At 39.2% G+C, this 24,240-nt stretch overlaps 3 protein-coding genes across 3 annotated transcripts; 1 reads left to right on the plus strand and 2 right to left on the minus strand.

Moving 5' to 3' along the window:
* The first annotated feature begins 9,162 nt into the window (after window positions 1-9,162).
* LOC135634114 (uncharacterized) lies at window positions 9,163-13,445 on the plus strand. Its single transcript, XM_065144333.1, has 8 exons — window positions 9,163-9,372; window positions 10,984-11,131; window positions 11,221-11,371; window positions 11,942-12,067; window positions 12,148-12,228; window positions 12,329-12,521; window positions 12,608-12,875; window positions 12,983-13,445. Exons 1-8 carry the CDS (start codon window positions 9,316-9,318, stop codon window positions 13,258-13,260), a joined length of 1,302 nt encoding a protein of 433 aa, XP_065000405.1. The 5' UTR covers window positions 9,163-9,315; the 3' UTR covers window positions 13,261-13,445.
* Window positions 13,446-13,471: 26 nt separating this feature from the next.
* On the minus strand, window positions 13,472-15,028 carry LOC103977438 (trihelix transcription factor ENAP2). Its single transcript, XM_009392944.3, has one exon. The coding sequence runs from the start codon at window positions 14,791-14,793 to the stop codon at window positions 13,654-13,656; it is 1,140 nt and encodes a 379-aa protein (XP_009391219.2). The 5' UTR covers window positions 14,794-15,028; the 3' UTR covers window positions 13,472-13,653.
* Window positions 15,029-17,966: 2,938 nt separating this feature from the next.
* LOC103977439 (3-oxoacyl-[acyl-carrier-protein] synthase I, chloroplastic) lies at window positions 17,967-24,083 on the minus strand. The gene is made up of 7 exons (XM_009392945.3): window positions 23,532-24,083; window positions 21,798-22,229; window positions 20,177-20,350; window positions 19,021-19,134; window positions 18,839-18,940; window positions 18,492-18,558; window positions 17,967-18,388 (listed from the first exon to the last, which is right to left on the minus strand). The coding sequence occupies exons 1-7, from the start codon at window positions 23,979-23,981 to the stop codon at window positions 18,321-18,323; spliced, it is 1,407 nt and encodes a 468-aa protein (XP_009391220.1). The 5' UTR covers window positions 23,982-24,083; the 3' UTR covers window positions 17,967-18,320.
* Between the last annotated feature and the right edge of the window lie 157 nt (window positions 24,084-24,240).

Below are 24,240 nucleotides of genomic sequence, written 5' to 3' on the forward strand. Positions count from 1 at the left end.
AATACAAACTAAAGCAGTAAGAAGATTTGCAGTAATGTAAATGACAACAATAAAAAGCAAACCAGAGATTACGCCGATTTTTAGAGTGGTTCGGTCAAATGACCTACTCCACTTGCGAGGCTCCTCTTCGATGAGGCTCCCACCTTCCACTAGCAAGTCTCTTGAAATGGAAGGGTAAACACCCCTCTTACAACCTTTTACAAGCAGCTCAACCTCTTACAAACTTTCAATAAGAAAGTAGGAGAACTCTCTAGCAAATTGAAAACAAGACTTGCTAAGACTTTCTAAGACTTTTCTCTCGATCAAAATGCTTCTCAAAAGTTGTAACCTCAGTTGAGTTTTGAGGGGTATTTATAGGCCTCAAGAGGATTCAAATTTTGGGTTTCAAAATTTGAATTCTTTTAGGGTTCCCGGTGCTGGAGGTTCCACCGCCCAGCCAGGCGGTGCCACCGCCCAGCACTCGGGTACTGGACGGTGCAACCGCCCAGCCAAGGAGGTGTCACCGCCCAGCACTCGGGTGCTGGGCGGTTCCACCGCCAAACTAGGCGGTGCCACCGCCTACAGTGATTTCAGCCCAACTACAGTGTTTTCAGCCACTAGTTGGGCTTCAATCTTGGCTCTCTAGTTCGCTGGTTTAGCTTAATTTTTAGCCTAAACCAACTCTGACTTTGGGCCCAATTGGCCCCTAACCAGGATATAGGATTATCTCTTAATCCTAATCCTAATTACAAGTGGACTACATAACCAAAACACATCCTAAGCAAATTTTTAACCGCGAACGTCGAGTCTTGTTCCGGCGAGCTTTCCGACAAACTTCTTCCGACGGACTCCCTGCAAGCTCCCAATCTTTGTGATGACTTTTAACGAGTAGCCGAGCCTTCTCGGTGATCTCCGCGAGCCTCCGACGATTTCTTCGGCGAACTTCCGACACGTTCCCGATTTCTTCTCGGATGGTTCCGGCAGCATCTCCGATGATTCTTCGGTCTCTTAAACGTCCATCGAGCTCGACTCCGGTATCCTTGCTTTATGTTTTCTGGTTATCGTAGTTAATCCTGCACACTTAACTCAATAATATGGATTAGATCAATTAACCCACCAATTGATTATATCATCAAAATCCGAGATTCAACAATCTCCCCCTTTTTGATGATGACAATCAATTGATGACGGAGTTAAACATAACTCCCCCTATCTATATGCCATATTATGAGAAGATAAAAAAAAAAAAAAAAACACTTGAATTCCATCCCATTGGATTCAAGCATAACCCGATAAGTTCTAATCGTAGAACTCTATCGTTATCCGCCTTTTATGGGAATATTTTCAAGGTGAATTCCATAGTCTTCTAATGTATTTTTCATCCAAATTACTTGTGCACAACATGCACTTGCAGCAATGTATTCGGCTTCCGCCGTAGATAGTGCAACTGAATTTTGTTTCTTGGAAGTCCAAGAAACAAGTGCATGTCCTAAAAATTGGCATGTTCCGGATGTACTTTTTCTATCTATCCTGCATCCGCCAAAATCTGCATCTGCATAAGCTATTAGATCGAATTTTTCAGATTTTGGATACCACAATCCTAAATTTGGAGTTCCTTTGAGATATCTAAATATTCTTTTAACACTCTTAAGATGAGATAATTTAGGATTAGATTGAAACCTAGCGCAAAGTCCTACACTAAACATAATATCCGGTTTAGTCGCAGTGAGGTAGAGTAGACTACCTATCATTCCCCTATATGTTTTTTGATCGAAACTTTCACCATTTTCATCCATATCTAACTTAGTCGTAGTACTCATAGGGGTGTTTATTGCTTTTGAATTATCCATGTTAAATCGTTTTAACAATTCTAATGTATATTTCGATTGGTTAAGAAATATACCATCACTAAGTTGTTTGATTTGTAATCCCAAAAAGAAAGTTAATTCACCCATTAAACTCATTTCAAATTCAAGACTCATACATTTGGCAAATGATTCACATAGTGATTCATCCGAAGAGCCAAACACAATATCGTCAACATAAATTTGCACAATAAGAAAATTATTTTCAAAATGTTTAATAAACAATGTAGTATCAACCTTGCCTTTGGTAAAATTATTTAAAATAAGAAAGGAACTAAGCCTTTCATACCAAGCTCTAGGAGCTTGTTTTAAGCCATAGAGAGCTTTAGTCAATTTGAATACATGATTAGGAAGAAGAGAATTTTCAAATCCGGGAGGTTGTTCGACAAATACTTCTTCGGAAATAAAACCATTCAAGAAAGCACTTTTAACATCCATTTGAAATAGTTTAAAATTATTACTACTAGCATAGGCAAGGAGCATCCTTATGGCTTCTAATCGAGCCACGGGAGCGAAGGTTTCATCGTAATCGATACCTTCTTCTTGGTTGAAACCCTTGGCCACTAATCTAGCCTTGTTTCTAACCACGATACCATTTTCGTCTTGCTTGTTTCTAAAGACCCACTTAGTACCTATGACTAAGTGGTCACATGGTCTAGGAACAAGCTTCCATACCTCATTCCTCTCAAATTGGTTCAATTCTTCTTGCATTGCAATGATCCAAAAATCATCTTTTAAGGCTTCGTCAATGCATTTAGGTTCAATTTGAGAAAGGAAAGCGGCGTTAGCACAGAAATTTTTGAAAGAAGAACGAGTTTGAACCCCTTTTGATGTATCTCCTATAATTTGCTCTTTTGGATGAGCATCTACATACTTCCATTCTTTTGGTAAAGAAATTTCGGAAGAAGATGCATTCAAAAGGCTATTTTGAGGAGAGGGTTCATTTAAATTCAAATTATCAAAACCAAGATCATCATCAAAATCATTTTTCTTTAAATCGGAAATTTCATTAAAAACTACATGAATAGACTCTTCAATTACTAAAGTTCTTTTATTAAAAACCCGAAAAGCTTTAGAAACGGAAGAGTAACCAAGAAAGATGCCTTCATCGGATTTAGCATCAAATTTTCCTAAAGCATCCCTTTCATTTAAAATAAAGCATTTACAACCAAAAACTTTAAAATAGGAGATGTTTGGTTTTTTGTTATTCCATAATTCATAGGGAGTTTTGGATAAGGATGGTCTTATTAGGACTCTATTCATGATGTAGCAAGCCGTATTTACGGCTTCGGCCCAAAAGTACTTAGGTAAACTATGTTCATTCAACATAGTTCTTGCCATTTCTTGTAGGTTTCTATTTTTCCTTTCAACTACTCCATTTTGTTGAGGATTTCTTGGAGTTGAGAAGTTGTGATTGTACCCATTACTTTCGCAAAAATTTTGAAAGTCACGGTTTTGGAATTCACCACCGTGATCACTCCGAATTGATGAAATCATGAAGCCTTTTTCATTTTGAGTGAGTTTACAAAATTTAGAGAAACACTTGAAGCAATCACTTTTGTGAGCTAAGAAATAGGTCCAAGTGTATCTAGAGTAGTCATCCACAATCACAAAGGCATATTTGCTTCCACCTAGACTTGTTGTATCAATTGGTCCAAATAAGTCCAAATGGATCAATTGTAATGGTCTAGTAGTGCTAATTTGATTTTTTGGTTTGAAGCTTGTTTTTATTTGTTTGCCTAGTTGACATGCATCGCATACTTTGTCCTTAATAAACTTTATATTTGGAATTCCTCGTACTAATTCTTGAGATGAGATCTTAGATATTGTTTTCATGCTTGCATGGCCTAATCTCCTATGCCAAAGCCAAGCATCATCATTTACGACGGAGAAGCACATTTCATTACTTAGTTCATCAAGATTGATGGTATAGACATTATTTTGTTTTAAAGCAATCATAGTCATGTTATGATTTGGTTTTTCAATAATGCACATATTTGATTCAAATCTAACGATGTAACCTTTATCGCATAGTTGACTAATACTCAAGAGATTATGTTTCAATCCATCAACTAGTAAGACATCATCAATGGAAAAATTAAATTTGTTACCAATAGTTCCCTTGCCAATGATTTTGCCCTTGTTGTTGTCTCCGAAGGTAACGTACCCTTCTTCTTTGCTAGTGAGCATAGAGAAATGAGATGGATCTCCAGTCATATGTCTTGAGCATCCACTATCGAGATACCATCTCTTGCTCCTAGCTTGTGGGTTTGTCTACAAAAGAGGATGATTTTTAGGTACCCATTTGATTTTGGGTGCCTCAAAAATTGACCCACTAACTTTGTTATTTATGATTGAATTCTTTATAGTTCCTTTAGGAACCCATATTAATTTTTGTGAACTAATTTTCCTAAATGGGCATTTGTAGGCAATATGTCCGGATTTGCAACAAAAGTTGCATTTCACATAAGAGGAAACATGTAATGTAGGTCCTTTTACGAAAGTGGTGGGATTTTGATGTAATCCTTTTACAAATCCAATTCCATTTCTATTTGCGATGTGACCCTTGTTTGCAAGGATCATATCTAATCCTTTGCTACCAACCTTAAACTTGTTTAAGGTTTCCTTAAGAAGCATATTTTCATTTTTTATTGCTTCTAAGTGCTCACACTTAGAGCATGGAGGAGTTTGAAGACTATCAAACTTATCTTGTAGCAAAGCATGCTCTTTCTTTAAGATACTTAACTTTTGCTAACAGTTCTACATTCATCAAATAATTCATGAAAAGCGATAGACAGTTCTTCAAAAGATAAATCTTCATTAAATAAATCACATACCTCTTCTCCTAACGCCATTAGCGCGTAATGAGCAACTTGCTCGGTGTTGGACTCCTCTTCTTCGGATGCACTTGAATCATCCCACGTTGCCTTGAATGCCTTCTTCTTTGATGTCCTCTTTTTGGCTTGAGGACAATCGTTCTTGTAGTGTCCCGGTTTTTTGCATTCATAGCAAATCACTTGGTCTTTCTTTTGTTCAAATTTATTTTTTGTATTATTTTTAAATCTGTTCTTTCTTAAATATTTTTTAAACTTTTGAGTCAAAAGTGCAATGTCATTGTCACTGTCCTCATCACTTGATGTTCCTTTCAAGTGGTCTTCTTGTGATTTGAGTGCCATATCCTTCCTGTTCTTTGGAAGGGGGTTCTCGAGCTCGTCATGAGCTTGACATGTCATTTCGTAGGTCATTAGAGACCCAATGAGTTCTTCAAGAGGGAATGCTTTAAGGTCTTTGGCCTCTTGAATGGCCGTAACTTTTGGATCCCAACTTTTAGGGAGGGATCTTAAGATTTTAGTTACTAGTTCAAAGTTAGTAAAATCTTTACCAAAAGCTTTGAGTCCATTGATGACATCCGTAAACCGGGTGTACATGTCTCCGATGGACTCACTTGGTTTCATTCGGAAAAGTTCGTAAGAGTGCACAAGGATGTTGATTTTGGACTCTTTCACTCGGCTAGTGCCTTCATGAGTGACCTCAAGAGTTCTCCAAATATCAAAAGCCGAATCACATATTGAAACACGATTAAATTCGTTTTTGTCTAGTGCACAAAACAAGGCATTCATAGCCTTTGCATTTAAAGCAAAAACCTTCTTCTCCGATTCATTCCATTCGCTCATCGGAAGAGAAGATTTTTGAAATCCATTCTCGACAATAGACCAAAGCTCAAAGTCCATAGAAATGAGGAAGATTCTCATGCGAGTCTTCCAATATGTGTAATCCGACCCATTAAACAAAGGTGGTCGTGCAATAGAATGGCCCTCTTGCATGCCGGAGTAAGCCATCTCTCTTGGGTATTAAACCAAATATGAGAGATAACCTTGCTCTGATACCACTTGTTAGGATCGGAGCGGCACTAAGAGGGGGGGGGTGAATTAGTGCAGTGGATTAAAACTTCGATTTTAATCAAAATCTTTCGTACGTTAAGAACGAAACTTGAGAAATTTAACTTGAAGGCGTATTCTTAAAGTTGCGCAGCAAAAGTAATACAAACTAAAGCAGTAAGAAGATTTGCAGTAATGTAAATGACAACAATAAAAAGCAAACCAGAGATTACGCCGATTTTTAGAGTGGTTCGGTCAAATGACCTACTCCACTTGCGAGGCCCCTCTTCGATGAGGCTCCCACCTTCCACTAGCAAGTCTCTTGAAATGGAAGGGTAAACACCCCTCTTACAACCTTTTACAAGCAGCTCAACCTCTTACAAACTTTCAATAAGAAAGGAGGAGAACTCTCTAGCAAATTGAAAACAAGACTTGCTAAGACTTTCTAAGACTTTTCTCTCAATCAAAATGCTTCTCAAAAGTTGTAACCTCAGTTGAGTTTTGAGGGGTATTTATAGGCCTCAAGAGGATTCAAATTTTGGGTTTCAAAATTTGAATTCTTTTAGGGTTCCCGGTGCTGGAGGTTCCACCGCCCAGCCAGGCGGTGCCACCGCCCAGCACTCGGGTACTGGACGGTGCAACCGCCCAGCCAAGGAGGTGTCACCGCCCAGCACTCGGGTGCTGGGCGGTTCCACCGCCAAACTAGGCGGTGCCACCGCCTACAGTGATTTCAGCCCAACTACAGTGTTTTCAGCCACTAGTTGGGCTTCAATCTTGGCTCTCTAGTTCGCTGGTTTAGCTTAATTTTTAGCCTAAACCAACTCTGACTTTGGGCCCAGTTGGCCCCTAACCAGGATATAGGATTATCTCTTAATCCTAATCCTAATTACAAGTGGACTACATAACCAAAACACATCCTAAGCAAATTTTTAACCGCGAACGTCGAGTCTTGTTCCGGCGAGCTTTCCGACAAACTTCTTCCGACGGACTCCCTGCAAGCTCCCAATCTTTGTGATGACTTTTAACGAGTAGCCGAGCCTTCTCGGTGATCTCCGCGAGCCTCCGACGATTTCTTCGGCGAACTTCCGACACGTTCCCGATTTCTTCTCGGATGGTTCCGGCAGCATCTCCGATGATTCTTCGGTCTCTTAAACGTCCATCGAGCTCGACTCCGGTATCCTTGCTTTATGTTTTCTGGTTATCGTAGTTAATCCTGCACACTTAACTCAATAATATGGATTAGATCAATTAACCCACCAATTGATTATATCATCAAAATCCGAGATTCAACAGTTTTTAGATTTTTACTAAAAACAATGCATCACATATTATTAAAACTTTTCTAATGGTCAAATATTTTATCAAATATTTGGGACCTAATTTGAAGGTCAAATGCCAAATATTTTATTTTTATAAAGAATGCATAAAATATTGGTAATAAAACAATAAGATTTCATAACACTATTAGAATAGTAAACATCAAATCAACCTAGAACTTTAGGTATATTAAATTTAGATTTTCTAAATTTAAATTTAGGTTTTCTAAATATAATAAATTCATAATTTTATATTTTAAAAAATAATTTTATAGAAATAGAGATAAGCTTTAAAGAACTCTTGAAGTTCTATAGTAAACAATGTAGCGATGATAGAATAGAAACTCAAATAAATCGATATTATCGGAAGTAAATGCTCGTAAGCAACTCAATCCTAAACACAATTATGCATAAAGTCAATGATGCTTCGAGGGTGTGGAGTATACTACGACAATAATGATGGAATAGGGATATTAGATAAAAAATTTAAACTAATTTTTTATCTAATTTAATCATATGTGAACCTAATTGATTTTTCAAGATTAACAGTCGTTTTAAAAAATAACACTATTTGAGTATTTTTGAAAATAACACTATATGTATATATATACACACACACTAATTACTTTGAAAATTTTATTGTATCATGATCATTATGTTTATACTGATAATATAACAATAATAGTAGTAGTATTATTATTATCATTAATTTTATGGATCTCCTCTTATATCATCAAAGGGTTGATGAAGGTGATTTGTAATAAAGAGTTCCATTGGACGGGATCCTTCAACTTCCCTTGTGTCTCTCATGGAGCATTTTGACTTCTAATGAAGCATTAATTCGATGGAGAGGCTCATTCAATGTTGGTGATCTCCTTCTTGACCTGGCCTTGTCTGAAGGAAGAAAAGAATGGAGAGGTAATGATGAGGGAGAGACCAATTAAAATTAGGATATCTCCAGGAAGAATCTAAAACATATGAGAGATCATAAAACTCGTGGTGAAGAGACATTTTAGACTTCTAGAGAGAGACAACACAAAGTCAACTCAGGTTTCAAAGTCTTCCTCCAACTTCATAGTCCACTTTTGTGGTTTTTGTTTGGGTCAGAGTGCATCCACTGCACTCGATGTTACTGAACCATCAGAATGCAAGAAATTTAGACCGAGTATTCAGATGATTAGCTGAGACAAAGTCTTAGCCATCCAATCTGTTGAATTTGTATGAGTTGACTGTTTGGTAATCCAATCTAGAAGGATAGATAGAGTATCAAAGATGGTGGCTCAGATCTTACCCGTTGACTCAACTTACTCATTTCCATGTGGAAACATACAAGTGAGGATTCTTAGTTGTATATATATATATATATATATATATATATATATATATATATATATATATATGTATATGTATATATATATATATGTATATATATATATATATGTATATGTATATATATATATATGTATATATATATATGTATATATATATGTATATATATGTATGTATATATGTATATATATATATATATGTATGTATGTATGTATATATATATATGTATATATATACATGTATATATATATATACATATATATATATATACATGTATATATATATATATATGTATATATATATACATGTATATATATACATATATATATATACATATATATATATATACATATACATATATATATATATACATGTATATATATATATATACATATATATATATATATATATATATATATAAATAATATTAGAGAGATCTTATCGAATATATACCTTCCAAATTAGTCAGAAGAATCACACCTTAACTAATCAAATGTATTGGAAAGCCAAGTGATGTTTTCTCTTGGATTTTTAATGTTATTATTGGCATTTGAAATCTTGTATTACAACTAATAATATCATATGTGATGTCAAAGACTTTGGATAATGATGATGATGATCATTTGGTTTCATCAAACTGATCGAGGGTACGATGGTAAATATGTGCTACTTGGGGACACTAACGCACGCAACAGAAAAATAGAAGAAGCGACATCGAAAGCTACAGCTTTTGTAGACAGCTCTTCTCCACTCTCCCCTTTCTCCCCCACCGATGGGGCTCTAGGGAACCGTAATTCTAGCTTCGATCCCTACCCCCGATCCGATCCGCCCCTGGCGTTTCCATCTCGTTTCTGGCCATCGGTGCTGGAGACGGTGGCTACAGCGGAGAGGTGCGCGCGCGCGGGAGGGGAGATAGTGAGGAGCCGCGAGATCGGCAGGTTCGCTCGGATGGCTCGAGTCACCGCGACGGGTGTGCCCGAGAAGTTTCAGAGCATCCAGCTCCAGGTTCGAACCTTTGGGTCTCCTTTAATTGGGTACCGGTTTCTTCTTCTTAGGGTTTTCGAGTTCCTTCTCTTTGATGTTTGAATTAAGTAGATGTCGCTTCTAGTCGGGTCTCTGTTCCTTTGATGATAACACGCGACTGTGGAGATTGTTGTGGCAAGATCATATGATATTGATACGAAGCTGGAGAGAGCCTTTGTGTCAAGCATATTTCTGATTGAGGAAGAACCAATCCAGGAAGCTGCTCACAGAGTGATGGAAAGTTTCCACCAGAGGCATTTGGAGAATTATTATTGATAAAGGTCTCAAATTGCGACTACCCAGACATGACAGTAAGTACAAATATGTAAGAGTTTCAGTGTAGAGGATCGTATGGGAGGAGGAGATGAAAGAAAAGCCCAACACTAGCTGGTTGCATACAAGAGATAAGCTAGCATACTTTTCAATATTCAGAAAAGTGCAACTAAGAACTAGAATCATCGACATGGAATCAACATGTGTATGCATTTGGCATGTTCCAAAATCTAAACCCTGGCATCCACCTGAGTTGGTGGATAAAGCCAATATCACCAGTTAAGCATATTCCAATATGGTACAAAATGCCATGTTAGCATTAACTATCTTGCAATATCAATGTTTCAAGGAATTTGGATGATCAATGTTGAGAGGACCAGAATTCTCATCGTAAAGTGGGACTTGATGACTTTTGAGAGATGCATTTGATTATTGAGTTTATGTTCTATGTGATTAGGGGTCAAAGTGTTCTGGATGGTGTCAAATTAAATCCTTCTCTTTATCTGAGCCATGCTGAATACAATTATTAAAAGTATTTCTTTTATTACTATCCAAATCCAAGTTCTGCTATTTGAAATTTTCCTCGGGTGGATGTAAATAGGATTCTACCCATTTACAAATATAAAAAATATAAAGTATAACTGTACTTACATTAATCCAGCAAGAAATGGACTTCTTGGCTGTTATATTCTAAGAATTTATAAAAATTCTCTTTCTCATCCTTCTTTTTCTATTCCCTTTGTCTTCCAGAGTCTATTTTCATAAAATAATACTAAAATTTTACTTAGTGCTGCAATTATTTAGTGTTAGTACATTTTTTACACAAATCATATTTTGATATTTGTCAGTTTGCTAATTACATATATGATTGACTAAGATCTGACATGTATATGAGTGTGTTTGCCTACCTTAATGCATTCTAGGTATGTGAATGTGTGTGCCTACTTTAATTCATTTTAGGTATGGTTCATATAATTAATTCACCTCAGCCTTATCATGTGTTCATTGCTCTATGCATAGTTATTCATTGAATAAAAGTGGCTATGGATATTCCTATTTGTCAATTTGCTTATTACATATATGAATTTGATGACAATCTGATATATACTCGTATATGCATGTGTATATGTGTGTGCCTACTTGTGTCCATGTTATGCATGGTCCATATAAGTTCTTTGCTTAGTTGTCTTGTGTCCTCACTACTCTATGCATATACGCATTCTATGAACAAAAGTGGATAATTTGCTTTCCAGTGTTGCTAATCACTTTTCTTGATAATTTGCTTTGTTTATTGAAATGGTTTTTCTTTTGGCATGACAGGAAGAGTTTGACACCTTTGATTGCGACGTCCATATGTTTCCGGATCTACAATATCTGAAGAAGCGGTCTAAGATAATTGAGATTGTTTCTGTAAAGGATGTTATTTTCGTTGTTGCTCAGTCGGGTCTATGTGCTGCTTTTAGTAGAAGTCAGTCTGCCAATTCACTTGTACAGCTGATCCTTTGTTGTTGTTTGTTTTTTTATTCTCATTGACATCTGCCTCTTATTTGTTGACAGCAACAAATAAAAGAATATGCTTCTTGAACATAAGCCCTGGTGAAATTATTAGAAGCATATTTTATAATAAGAATGACGAGTCTCTTATTACGGTGTCGGTTTATGCATCAGATCATTTCAGTTCATTGAAATGCAGGACAACTCCAATCGAGTAAGAAACTTGATGCATGTGACTTTTTCTTTTTTTGAAATATCTTCACATGCTTAATTTTCCTTCATGATCTCTCTATGCTAGTGGAAAAATGATTTAACATACTTCTATAAGTTGTTTGAAAAATACTATAGAAGCTATATAAGAGAGAACATAGACCAGGACTTTTCAGTGAGTTGTTATTAAAATTAAGCCAAACTTCCTGTTCATGATCACAACTCGTACTGGTCATGTTCATAAATATCTTGGTTTTTTAGGTAATTTGTTAAGTTGTTTACTGTAATATTGATATAACTTGTTTCTTTGTGGACTTGTAATCCCAGTATATGAGCCCTGCCACGAATTCTGTGGTCTGCCTGTTTTGGGTTCCTTTTGGACTTTGAAAAATTTTAGTGAGCATTTCTTTTGTTGTTGTAACTTCAATATGATTCAACCTCTTGATAGCTGATGATTCCTTTGGAAACTCTGTGATTTATATCCGGAGAAATCAATTTGCACCCTAATTGATTTGTTTTGATTTGAAATTGATTATCCTTTGAGAAACTGACTACTACATTTAAACCATGGCAGATATATTAGGAGAAATCAATTGGATGCCGGGTGTCCTCTTTTTGAAACTGAGTCAATAAAATGGCCTGGTTTTGTTGAATTTTGTGATATGAATTGCAAAATACTGATATATTCGAGCCAAGATGGGTAATCTGCTGTCTCCATCTTAGACTACATTTTTAGCAATAAATATGCCATGTTTAATGTCATTTGTTGTGTTCTTGCAGCACATACAAGGTTTTTGACCTGAAGAACTACTCCTTACTGTACTCCATATGTGACAAAGATATAGTGGACATCAAAATAAGGTTATATGTGTTTCTTATGTTCTATAATTATTGTCTGTCAATGTTTTGATGATCAATCTTTTTTATATTTGATCTACTGTGATACTTCTACCGATGACAGCCCCAGCATGATGCTGCTTGTGTACCAAAGAACTCTTGGTCATGTACCACTGAAGATACTGTCAATCGAAGATGGCAAAGTCTTGAAATCTTTTAATCACTCGCTACACCACAACAAGAAGGTTGACTTCATCGAACAGTTCAATGAGAAGCTCCTGGTGAAGCAAGAAAATGAGAACCTGCAGATTCTTGATGTAGACTGCTGAAGCCTCTCCCCTTGCTCCTTTCACCTGTTTTAATTCTTTCATCCATCTCTAACATATTGTAGCTCCGAAAGCAGGTGTGGAATTCAGATCTCATCGAAGTTACCAGGACTGAGTTCATGACACCTTCTGCGTTCATCTTCCTCTATGAGAAACATCTTTTCTTGACATTTAGAAACAGGACTGTGGCAGTGTGGAATGTTCGTGGAGAGCAGGTTGCATCATTCGAGGACCACCTCCTGTGGCACCCAGATTGTAATACCAACAACATTTACATAACAACCGACCTGGACCTCATAATCTCCTACTGCAAGGCCGAAAATGTATGCCATGATGAGGGAGAAGGTATATCTTGCTTGCATGTTTCAATTACTTTAGAGATTTTATGCTTCATTTCCAGCACAAGCATGTAACGATTTATTTTTTCTTTCAACTCTTTGCTGTCTCTACAGTGCCTTCTGTTGGTTCTATCAATGTGGGCGACATCCTCACCGGGAAGTGCATAGCAAAGATATGTCCGCTTGATCCTCATCTCCAGATTGGCCCTCGCAAGAGAGGAGATGCAGGCCGGTCTACCATCGGGAGTACCATCAAGGAAGCTCTCGAGAATGTCACTGCTCTCTTCTACGACGAGGACAGGAATGAGATCTACACCGGCAAAGAGCAAGGTTTGGTTCATGTCTGGTCGAAGCCTCATATTAGCAGAGATAATCTCCTGGCCTGTCTATAATTTGGATTGCCTTTCATAGCATCCATCAGCCATGCTTCCTCTGTTGTTGTGTCTAGCTGGAATAATCTCATGTTTATGGCTGTTAGGCTTTTAAATGACTCTTTATCTTGCTTTTAGTTAGATAAAAGAACTACTGGCTCTGTACTTGTTACCATATGATTGAATGCTGTTTATAGTTGTGCTAATTTAGATCTGAAGACTGATACCCAGATTGTTAGAGACATCATAGTCATAGAAAAGATCACCATTACATATTGGAGTTCATAACATTTGAAAAGAATATACCTGAGGCAGGATAAGGATAATATATAGACAGAGATGACTACAGATTTAGTTGTCCTAGTAACTAGCAAAGAGACACTTCTAATGACTTGTGTTCATCCTAGCCTTGCTTTAGCCATTGTTCTCAGTGTTATTGCTGTTGCTGCTATTGTTGCGGTAGCGGTGGTTGCTGCTGCTACCGCCAGCATCATCCAGCCTCTTCTTCTTCCTACTGTTACTTCCATGGTGGTGGTGATTGCTGTTGAGCTGCGAGAGCTCCATCTGCGTCTTCATCAAGAACTCCATCCTCTGCAACTCGAGCTCCCTCGTGAACTCCATCCGCTGCTTCTCTATCTCCAGCGCCTGCCGCAGCTTCGAGCTCTCTACCCGCTCGTACACCTGTCCGAAACGCAGTATTGCCTGCGTTAGTTCCCGCAGCCCCGCCATCCTCCCTCCCCCCACCTCCTCCTCCTCTGGCTCTCGCCGCTGCCTCTTGCCGTTGGCTGCCCTTGGTGGCGGCGGTGGGAACCCGTCTGAGGAGTCCCCGGACGAGTCCGCTGACTTGGAAGACACGGAGGGAGGCGATGACCTCGCCTTCTTGCGGGCCGGTTGGCTGGTTCGCGGCCGCTGCGGGATCAGCTGAGGGAGGCGGGCCGGGGGACGGATGGGGATGCCGGCGGGGATATCGCTGCCGGGGGGCAGCGGCGCGGGCTTGTGGTTGGGGCCGAGGAGGAGATCGAGGCGGTGGAAGAAGGGCCAGGAGGAGGTGGCGCCGCCGCCGGTGGCGGAGACCTTGGACTTCTCGATTTTGTACTTCTTCTTGAGGGTGTCGATGCGGTTCTTGCACTGGACGTCGGTCTTGGGGGCCTTGGTATAGCCATCGCGGCTGGTGATGGCGTCGGCCACCTCCTGCCAGTGTTTCTGCTTGAGATTGCCGCGGCTGAGCTCCAGGAAACGCTCCCCCCACGCGTCGATCAGGATGGAGGTGGCGCCCTCGCTCCAGCAGTCCTCCCGCCCACCGCCCCCGCCTCCTCCGGCCGCGGGGGATGGGCGCGGCTGCTGGATGGGGAGGGCGAGGGGAAGGGCATGGTGGGGCGGGGCCGCGACGGTGACGGCCTCGGCTACTTGGCCGTTGTGGTGGTGATGGGGCGAGGGGCCAGGGGAGGGGGACACAACGGAGACTGGGGGTGGCGACGATGGCGGCGACAACGATCGGGAGACGGATTGGGACTGCGAGCGGGACGGTGACTGGGTATCGTCGTCGTCTTCCATCGCGGGATGAGGAGATCTACGCTCCGCCGGCGGACGCGTCGGAGGCCGGCGACGGCACGTGAGAGAGAGAGAGAGAGAGAGAGGGAGAGAGAGGAAAAGGAAGGAATTGAAACGGGAGCCGGCGGCGGCCGAGAAGAGGCAAGAGGGGAATGAAAAGGAAACGTTTTCTTTGGGAGAGGGTTTCGACCGCCGACCGGCGTCGCCTTTTTGACGGACGTTGTGTACGCCCGATTCAATGAACGTGCATAACGTTTTCGTGTATCGTTCCCCAAATCGGGCGGATATATAACGGTTCTGCTCCGAGGGTGAGCGTCGCCGTGGGGTGAGTTGACGGCGTCGGCGTAGATCCGGAACGGGGCCTCGCACGTGGCAGCGAGGCCGGTACGGCCACGAGGCGCGTCACGATCCGGTCGCGAGCGGTAACCGGAAATGGTGTTTGTGTTTGGTGCCCTGTGTTTTCTTTTCCCTAATCTCCGAGGATAGTATGCAAACTCTTCGTTAGTGCATATTCTCATCATCGACAATTCGAACGTAATGAAATTGATCTTTTTTATCTTAAATTTTATTGCATGCATGATTTGAATAGAAACCTCACTCTAGGATTTCCAATTGGATGCTTTATCAAGATGTCCAACCAGGATACCCTACTTAACCTTGTAGGTGACTTAGATTGATGTGTGTTCTTTTGAGTTAGATGAATGTCCAATCTCCACTAGCATAGCTTTTGCATGGCTTACGGGGGAAGGCGTTGGGTAAGACTCCTTCAATATTTAATTTAGTATTTATCTCTATCAAATACAATAGATTAAAAATAATTTAGAGTATTTGAACTCGATGGAAGACCCTTATTTATATATATGAATCAATCCATAATCATTGAAGATTAAACATATTATTATTGTAGATTTTGATTGTCTAACACATCCAGAGTTCTGAACCAACTCGTAGAGCTTATCGTAAGCTTTGGAGTTGAGAGTGAGATGGTTTGATGTTTTAAGTTGGCTGACAATGGATGTTTTAATTAGTTAAGTAATTAAAAGGAAAAAAAAAGAATTGTGTCCTTTGGGAGCATGTCCGACAATGACTCATCTTTGTCAACTAATTAAGAGAGAGAAAAAAAGAGTTATGTACTTCATGAGAATCTTGAAAACATATTATCTTTTTTGTACTAAAAAAGATATTGTGACTTAAGAGGGAAAAAAAAGAGAGTAATATACATTGTTATTATTTATTTTAGTATGTTAGGAGATTAAGTATACTTCATAGTAGAATTCAATTTTGTCGGAGATAAAAATTGTTTCATGGTTGGATTCGACAACGTCAAAGACAAAAACACTTCATGATGGAATTATGTCACATTCCTATAGAAGGCAAAGGATATCGAATTCGTTCTTGTCATAGGCTTCATGGTTAGATTCGATTATGTCAAAGACAATGGACGCTTCATGGTTAGAATCAACCATGCTTCCTAATCAAATTCGATTATGAATTCGATTGCATCAAAAGTAAATGATAAATCATGATCATATTGAATTGTATTAGAGACAAAGGATGCTTCATTGTCGAGTTATGTCGTGTCAAAGATAAAGGATACTTCATGACCGGACTTGATCGTGTTAGAGCCAAAGGGCCCTTCATGCTTGAATTTGATCATGTAAGAGATAAAAGATGTTTCATAGTTAGATTCGATCATGTTGGAGGCAAATGATGCTTATGGTCGGATTCAATCGCATCAAAGACAAAGGACACTTTGTAATTTCCCAAATCCCCTTTACGAAGGTAAGGATGTCTTTCACTTTTTCATCCTCTTTTGGACTAAATCAATCTCTGAGCTCTTCGCCTTCGTCGGTCCCTGCCAACCTCTCTTCATCTTCGTCACCCCCTTTGCAAAGAGGTCGTAGTTGTTGTTATTACGAGGGAGGATGTTCTTTCGAGGCATTTCTCACATATAGTGGAGTATCACGATTCATGACAAAACTCCTTCAATTTTGATTTTCATGTTGGTCCCAAAGAACTTCTTCATCACTTTTGTTGTTGATTTTTCATCCCATCGAAGTTCAAGCTTGTAGCTACTTGGCATAGTGATTGACCCAATACATCAAATCATTATTTTTGCACTCGCACGACAAATGAAGCTTTGGTTTTCTCTCTATCCCATCTTCATCGAGATCATCATTGCATGGGGGATCTTGTTTAGGTGGTATCAAATCCATGGGACTGAATTGGCACCACCTTACAACATTTGTTAGGGAATATTATAGTCTCGATATTACTTGACGCAAGTAATTTGGTGTCCTCAACGTTTGTTTGTGGCAGAGACTTCCAAATTCTGAACCGAGCCCAAATCATACGAACAGGTAAAGAGGAGGTAGGTGGACGACGACTCCCTCTCTCAACATCCCACCTTGAAGGGATCAAACCAAACCGTACGTACGACACCTATCATGAATGAATAATATACTCATGGTGATGATGCCCACTGTGAAGCCAAAGACGCCAGACTCAACTTTTAAGTCTCCTCATCCTTTGAGGAGTAAGACAAATCAAGGCATGTATCAAACCCATTCTAAAGCAGATGATTCAAGGCATGTATCAAAACATATTCTAATCTAATTTCAGACACAAGCATGTCGGCCTTTGCAACTTCAGGGTATATATATATATACATCTTTAGAAATCCCAGAAGAGAGGTTGTAGGGATGAAGTGCTCCTTGTCACCTGAGGGGTGCTAAACAGGTGGAACACAGAAAATTATAGCAGCAAGCTTTGAAAAGAAAGCTTCACAAAGTCAAAGAGCTAATTAGATGGAGGTTTTGCAATGTAAAAATAAATAAATAAATAAAGAGGATGATTTGTTTCATAGACTAGTTGGTGAAAGAGAGAGAAAGAGAAAAGACAATCATAAAATGATACCAATAAATGTAAGAAGACAAGGAATAAGAGAGGATTTCAATAAGAGAGCATAGGAACATGAAGTGGGAGAAAGGGCAATACTGACAGACCAACAATGAGAGATAAGGGCTTGTGTGACAAGAAAAGCATCTTAAAGGGAAACAAAATAATAATAATAATAGACTCAAATATCCTAAAACCAATATTAAATAAAAAAAACACACTATAATCAATGGCATTTTAGTCATTATGAAACAAAATTCAATGTATGAACATGCAAATCAAATGAAAACTGTTTTGTTATTTCATTACATCACAAGCAAAATGCAGACATCTCATATATTATCAGAATATGCAATCTTCGTGAACTAAAACAGCAATCAGGAGTACTGTGCTTGAAGAAGAATGACAATAACGTACTTGGGAACATAAAGACTACCACACGAGATGAAAAGTCCTTTGAAGTAAAATGTCCAACAAACCTCTCCAGTGGTGGTTCTCGAGTTTAAACATAAGCTTTCCTTGGAGCTACTTCCGCACAAATATTTCTGTCACCTAAAATGGCTACAAACAATTTGCTGAAATTTCTCCTCAACGAGAACCAGTTGGCCCAGGGCAGAAAAAGTGTACCAGGATCATGGCTTGAAAGGTGCAAATACCACCACAGAGTTGTGCCCTCCAAATCCGAATGAATTTGAGATAGCTGCATAAATGCAGTCAGAAAGAGAAGTGAGAATGTATACTCACCAACATGAGAGAGAGAGAGAGAGAGAGAGAGAGAGAGAGAGAGAAACTAATTTACTTACCAATATTAACTTCATGCTGCTGCTTTTTGTTAGCAACTGTGTCAAACTCAACTGCTGGCTCGGGATTCTGTGGTGAAGGCAAAGGAGGATAAGTTAAATCAAAATTACAAGCTAAGGACATTATATTTATTTGTCCTCTTGTAATTTTACAGGGTGGATTTAATTTGTTGATAAAAAAAATCTTGTGAATTCGTGCTCAAATAGGGACTACAATATTCAAAAGATGTTAATATGTTTTCTTTAACCAGGACTTGATATTTGTTCACATAAAAGTTTACATACGTATATGACCACATTTTAGATAACATCCTTTTTGCTTTTTCACCAAGAGCCTACTTCGTACTTACAAATTGATTTATACTAGGATGCAACCATCCAGTAGTGATGGCTTTCACTGTTGCGATGGCCTCTAAACCTCCTGCTGCTCCAAGGCAGTGCCCTATCATAGACTGCACAAGAGAACAAAATAGAAAAAAACGTTAAAGCAACACAAGTTCTTTGAAGAATATTGACACCAGATGGAGCTCACCTTGGTTGCATTCATCTTAATCCCAGATGGGTTCTTGAAGACTTGATTAATAGCATTTACCTCCGCCAAGTCACCCGCAAGAGTGGAAGTTGCATGAGCATTAATGTAACTAACCTGTATGCAAAACATCTTAGTCAGGAGGACACGATATGCAAACATGGTTCTTGTAACTAAACTGAACCATTATAACTGATTCTTCATAGCATAGTGGAATTTTAACTAAACTGATTGCAACTGGAAAGATGACCATTAAAGCCAGTTGTTTGATGTTTATAAAGCAGAAGATTTGTGTTTGCATAAAACAATTTAAAGACATCTCTGGAATATTATTTGACAGAAGAAAAAAAAAGAACAGGATAGTTATATTGCAAATTATTAAAAAAAAAAGCTCAATGTATGAAAGACTTGAAAGAAAACTTTGAATTTAAGATATCTCACTCACAGAGAAATGATTTCTTACATGCCTTTTACATAAAAAAGATAATAGTGGAAAATTTTGTAGATGCACCATAAATCTGCATGTGTTAATGCCTGGGTAAGAAATATTGCTTGCATTCGGGTGAGAAGAGGTAGCTTCAGTTGAGAATAAAAAGGGCACCAAAAACATGAGGCTCCCACTAATCTAGTGTCAAGGGAGAAGGACAAATGTCAAAGACATGCTCCAGCACGTAAAAGGAGTTCTGTTCATGGCTTGTATCCATGACATCCACAACCAAGGTTAAATGGTCTTAAAGTGGTTCAGACAAGCTCAGACGATCTCTTTAATTGCATCAATAATATCTTAGAGGTTTGAGAAGACAAATAAGAAGAATGAAGCATGGCTTGTCGAAAGCAATTAGGAGATGCTGGCCTATCGCCCACCAACAAAGTTAAATTATGGAAAATAACCAATTTAGCCACAAATATAGTTGAGGAAGATGGTCCCTATATGAATGCTCAGGTTAATAGATACCAACAGAACTGAAAATGTGCACAGGCACATGTTTAACTAAAAGTGGCACTTATTATGCTGATTAGAAATAAATTTAATGGAGTTTGCAACTTTCAACAAAATTTTACCCTGAAATACAACACTGCTATGAAAGTTTATACATGCATGACAATCAACAAACAAACATATTTAAATGCTTCACACAAATAAAGATAATTGACTTACCTCTTCTGGTGCTACTCCAGCATCTTCAAGACTTTTCCTGATACAAGATGAAACTCCAAGACCATCAGCTCTAGGATCTGTCATATGATAGGCATCACAGTTCACAGCACCTCCCAGATACTCAGCTATAATTGGTGCATCACGCTTCATTGCATGTTCAAGGCTCTCCATGACCTGTTTTTCAAGAAACATCATAAGAAACAACAAAGGGCAATAATGAATATATTGATGAACAAAATATCTGCGGAGTACATCTCATGTGTCTAGCCATAACAGAAAATTAATATCTAGTGTATTATGTATTTTGCCTTGTATGGTAATTTGACACATCACATATCCAATATCCAGCAAAATAACTAGGCAGACACCAATAAAGTTGAAAATTTTAAAACCTTGATATAACTAAACAAAAATGTTATGTTTGTGCGTTTTCTGTTGCTCATTCCAAGCATTTCTCAAACTAACAGGAATAAACAATTCTACGAACTCATAATAACCATGCACTGGCTTTAATTCTCTGTCACATACTGCAAACATGAGAATAGATATCAGGTGTGAACAAGCTTTCAGGTACAAAGTTTGCTATTGCTTGTTAAACCATCACTTACACTTTTGAGTTTGTGTTCACACTAATTACACATTGGTGCCTTCATGAATCATGATTCAATGAATCATTTTAGCAGTTAGGAAATAACATGACCACAAAAATTAGTCACCAACAAGAGTAAGTTGCAGTAAAATGTGGTGGGATTCGTATGAATAGTACACTAAGACTTGCTTTCACCAGTGAACGATTGAGAGTGCTATCAATATAAAATGAGGACCAGTCCCAGTGGTCTGGTAATGTTCAAAGAGAAACATAGGGGCAGGAAGCAAATTTAATTTGGTGGCTCAAAGAGGGATAGAGAAAGACAACTATAAAGAGATTAACAATCAGTAAAATTTAATATACAGTTGGAAACTATGGCAATTCCTCTACAATATGTGAAAATGCAATATTTGAAGATCATGTTATAAAAGGTTTATTTATAGTCCATGGTATGGGAGATTTCACTTACACTTTTGTTATTTGCTGAATACCCTGACTAATTTTGTAAAACATAGCATAATGTTATTTGCTGGAGGAAGGAGAGGGCAGCAGCGATGGACGTAGAGCTTCATTTTGGGTTTGTCTCACTTGGGGTGTGGGGGGGAGAGGGGGATTGTTGTGTTAGGATACATCAGTTGGTTCGATTGAATCAATTTGCTCATCCAATCGAACTAGGCTTGAAACCAAACCCAACTTCACTCAGGCGCTCACTTGAGGCACTTGGCGCCTGGGCTTAGGTGAGCTCCGAGTGCCTTTTGAAAACACTGACTCACAAGTACTGAAAAGAGACAAAAATGGTACAATATTTTCTTAACCAAATATACATATATGGACAAGTAGGAAAAACTCATGGAAAATTATTATAAGTGAAAAAATTTGTACCAAAAGAAATGCATAAGCATGAAAAATGTCTTAATTATTTCAGCTCAAGAACTACCCATTGGAAAAGCTATATTCAATTTAAGAAACCAAGCTATTAGTTAAACATAAGGTGCACAACATGAAAGATACCATGTATATGAAGATACATACCAACACACCAGCACCTTCACCCATAACAAAACCATCTCGACCTGTGTCCCATGGCCTTGATGCAGTTTTTGGATCATCATTTCTCTGGGACAGTGCTCTACAGGCGACAAACCCACCAACACCAATAGGAATAATGGCAGCTTCAGTACCCCCAGCAATCATTATATCAGCCTCACCTCGACGTATATGGTTAGCAGCAGCATAAAAGCAATAGTTGGAGGTTGCACAGGCAGTTGAAATGGAGTAATTTGCGCCCATAAATCCAATATCCATAGCAAGTAAGGCAGAACCCATGTTTGTTATAGCATAAGGAATGAAAAATGGAGTTATTTTCCTATGGCCTTTCTCTATAAGAGCCTGAACACCATCGGAAAACACTGTAAGACCACCCATGCCTGTGCCAACAAGCACACCTGCTCGAACCTTGTCAATCTGCCAGCAAAACATGGTCATTGGCATAGGATTAAGTGAGTAAAGTAAAAGATGGAACATATACACTATATGACAAATTGTATTAAGGTTATAAACCTTTAGAGAAAACAAAATGCACAACAACAACAACAGACCATAATGTTCCAACTGTTGGGGTAGACAAAATGGTACTTTACCTCCATTAGCTCTGCCAAGAGCAGTATCACTAGTCAAACTTAGAACGATACTGATGCTTGATGGCAACTGAACCAGAAGGCTTGAATGATCTTAGTTTGACCATTATATGCATTATGAGAAAATCCTTAGAAATATCTAAATGCTGAACTAATGTGGTAGCAACATGAGGAAGCCAAGCTAGATCGAGGCCAGACTTTTTAGCAGCCGCAAGAAATTGATTTTTAGCCAAAGATCTTCAATCAAGACATGAGGCATCTTATATAAGCAAACACTTAAAATGAGCATGAAAAGACTAAGTTGTCTGAAGTTGAAAGTTAATTAAGCCAGATTCACAGTTAACAGATATGGGAATAGATCACCTTTTACTGAACAAGAAATCAAACTAACAAACTATCCTATAACAAGTTGACACTGTGTCCTTAAGCTAACACATGTGGTTCTATTATTCTCATACTTGTGCTGAGGAAACTGACAAAGAGTTGTTTGCAAATGATGAGTTCACTCTGTGCAAATGTCAATTTACCACTTATGTTTCACCCCACAACCTCAACAATAAGTCAGTAAGTGGCAATCTTTCCTTGTTACCATCCATGTTTAAATAATTTCAAAGTTGAAAACAAAGCGACCATCACTAGTGGCATAATATTGCTCAGTTATCCATTCTGGAAAGAAATACTTTCCCTCCTTTCCTTATCTATATATCGACAAAGCACTGAAAAATACCTCCGATGATATTCCTATTATATAGCATTCCAACCGAGAGACAAGAGTTAAAGATAGTAAACATTTAGAACACCATGGTACAAGCCTCTATAGAAGGCTAGATAATGCTCTGAGCTTTCATATAGGGCTTTATCATATCCCCAGCTTTCTGCTCTTGTTTGAGGAACAGAGAAATACAGATGGAAGAACCTGATTTCATTTACCAAAGGTTTGATTTTTTTACGAGAGCAGTACCAACCGTTACCAGAAACATCTTAGAATCTCTTTGACACAACAGCTTTGTATCTTCCAACCCATTATTGATCTTTTCGGCAAGACATGGATCAGAACCAGATCTCCTCTCCGGTCCGTAAAATGTGAATCTTAGACTATACTTCTTAGTGAAATGCGAGGATGCCATACCTTGCTGATTGCTTGGCTGCCGACACCGAGGCCAGCGCTCTCGAGAGCCTTCTTGCCGCTGACAAGGCAATACCTCAGACAGTCATCGAGCCGCCGGTCGTTCTTCCCGTCAATGTATCCCTCCGACGAGAACCCCCTGATCTGCCCGGCGAACCTCGTGGGTAATTTGGAGGCGTCGAACCGGTCGATGGGTCCGATCCCGCTCTCCCCCTCCAGAAGCTTCTCGTAGTACGCATCTACGTCATTCCCGAACACCGAGACAAGCCCCATCCCGGTGATGACCACCCGCTTCTTGGGATCCGTCTCGCGGCGTGGCGCCGCCGCGACGACGGAGGCGCGGATGGAGCTGGCGCCGGCGGGCCGGCGGAGGGAGGGACGTCGGGGGGTGGCGGACGGCGTAGCGGGGGAGAGGCGGAGGCCGTCCATCGTAGGGACGCGGAGGGTCTGCATCCCGGTGCTGGGTAGAACCCTAGAATTCTGGGAGGAGGGAAGAGGGCGAAACGCGAATAGAAATGGGAGCTCGAAGCAGAGGGAGGGAGAATAGGGGAGGCGGAGACGTCGAGGGAGAAGATTTGATGTATTATCGCATCCGACGTTCTCGACTAAACACCAAACATGTGAATCTCCGTTGATAAACGTGAAACGCATTTCACAGAGAGCGGGTCCCACGGGCCGAAGTCTTTCTGGAAGACAGCGGATCCGAAGCCCT

Source organism: Musa acuminata, chromosome BXJ3-3 (assembly GCF_036884655.1).
Source record: "Musa acuminata AAA Group cultivar baxijiao chromosome BXJ3-3, Cavendish_Baxijiao_AAA, whole genome shotgun sequence".
NCBI lineage: Eukaryota > Viridiplantae > Streptophyta > Magnoliopsida > Zingiberales > Musaceae > Musa > Musa acuminata.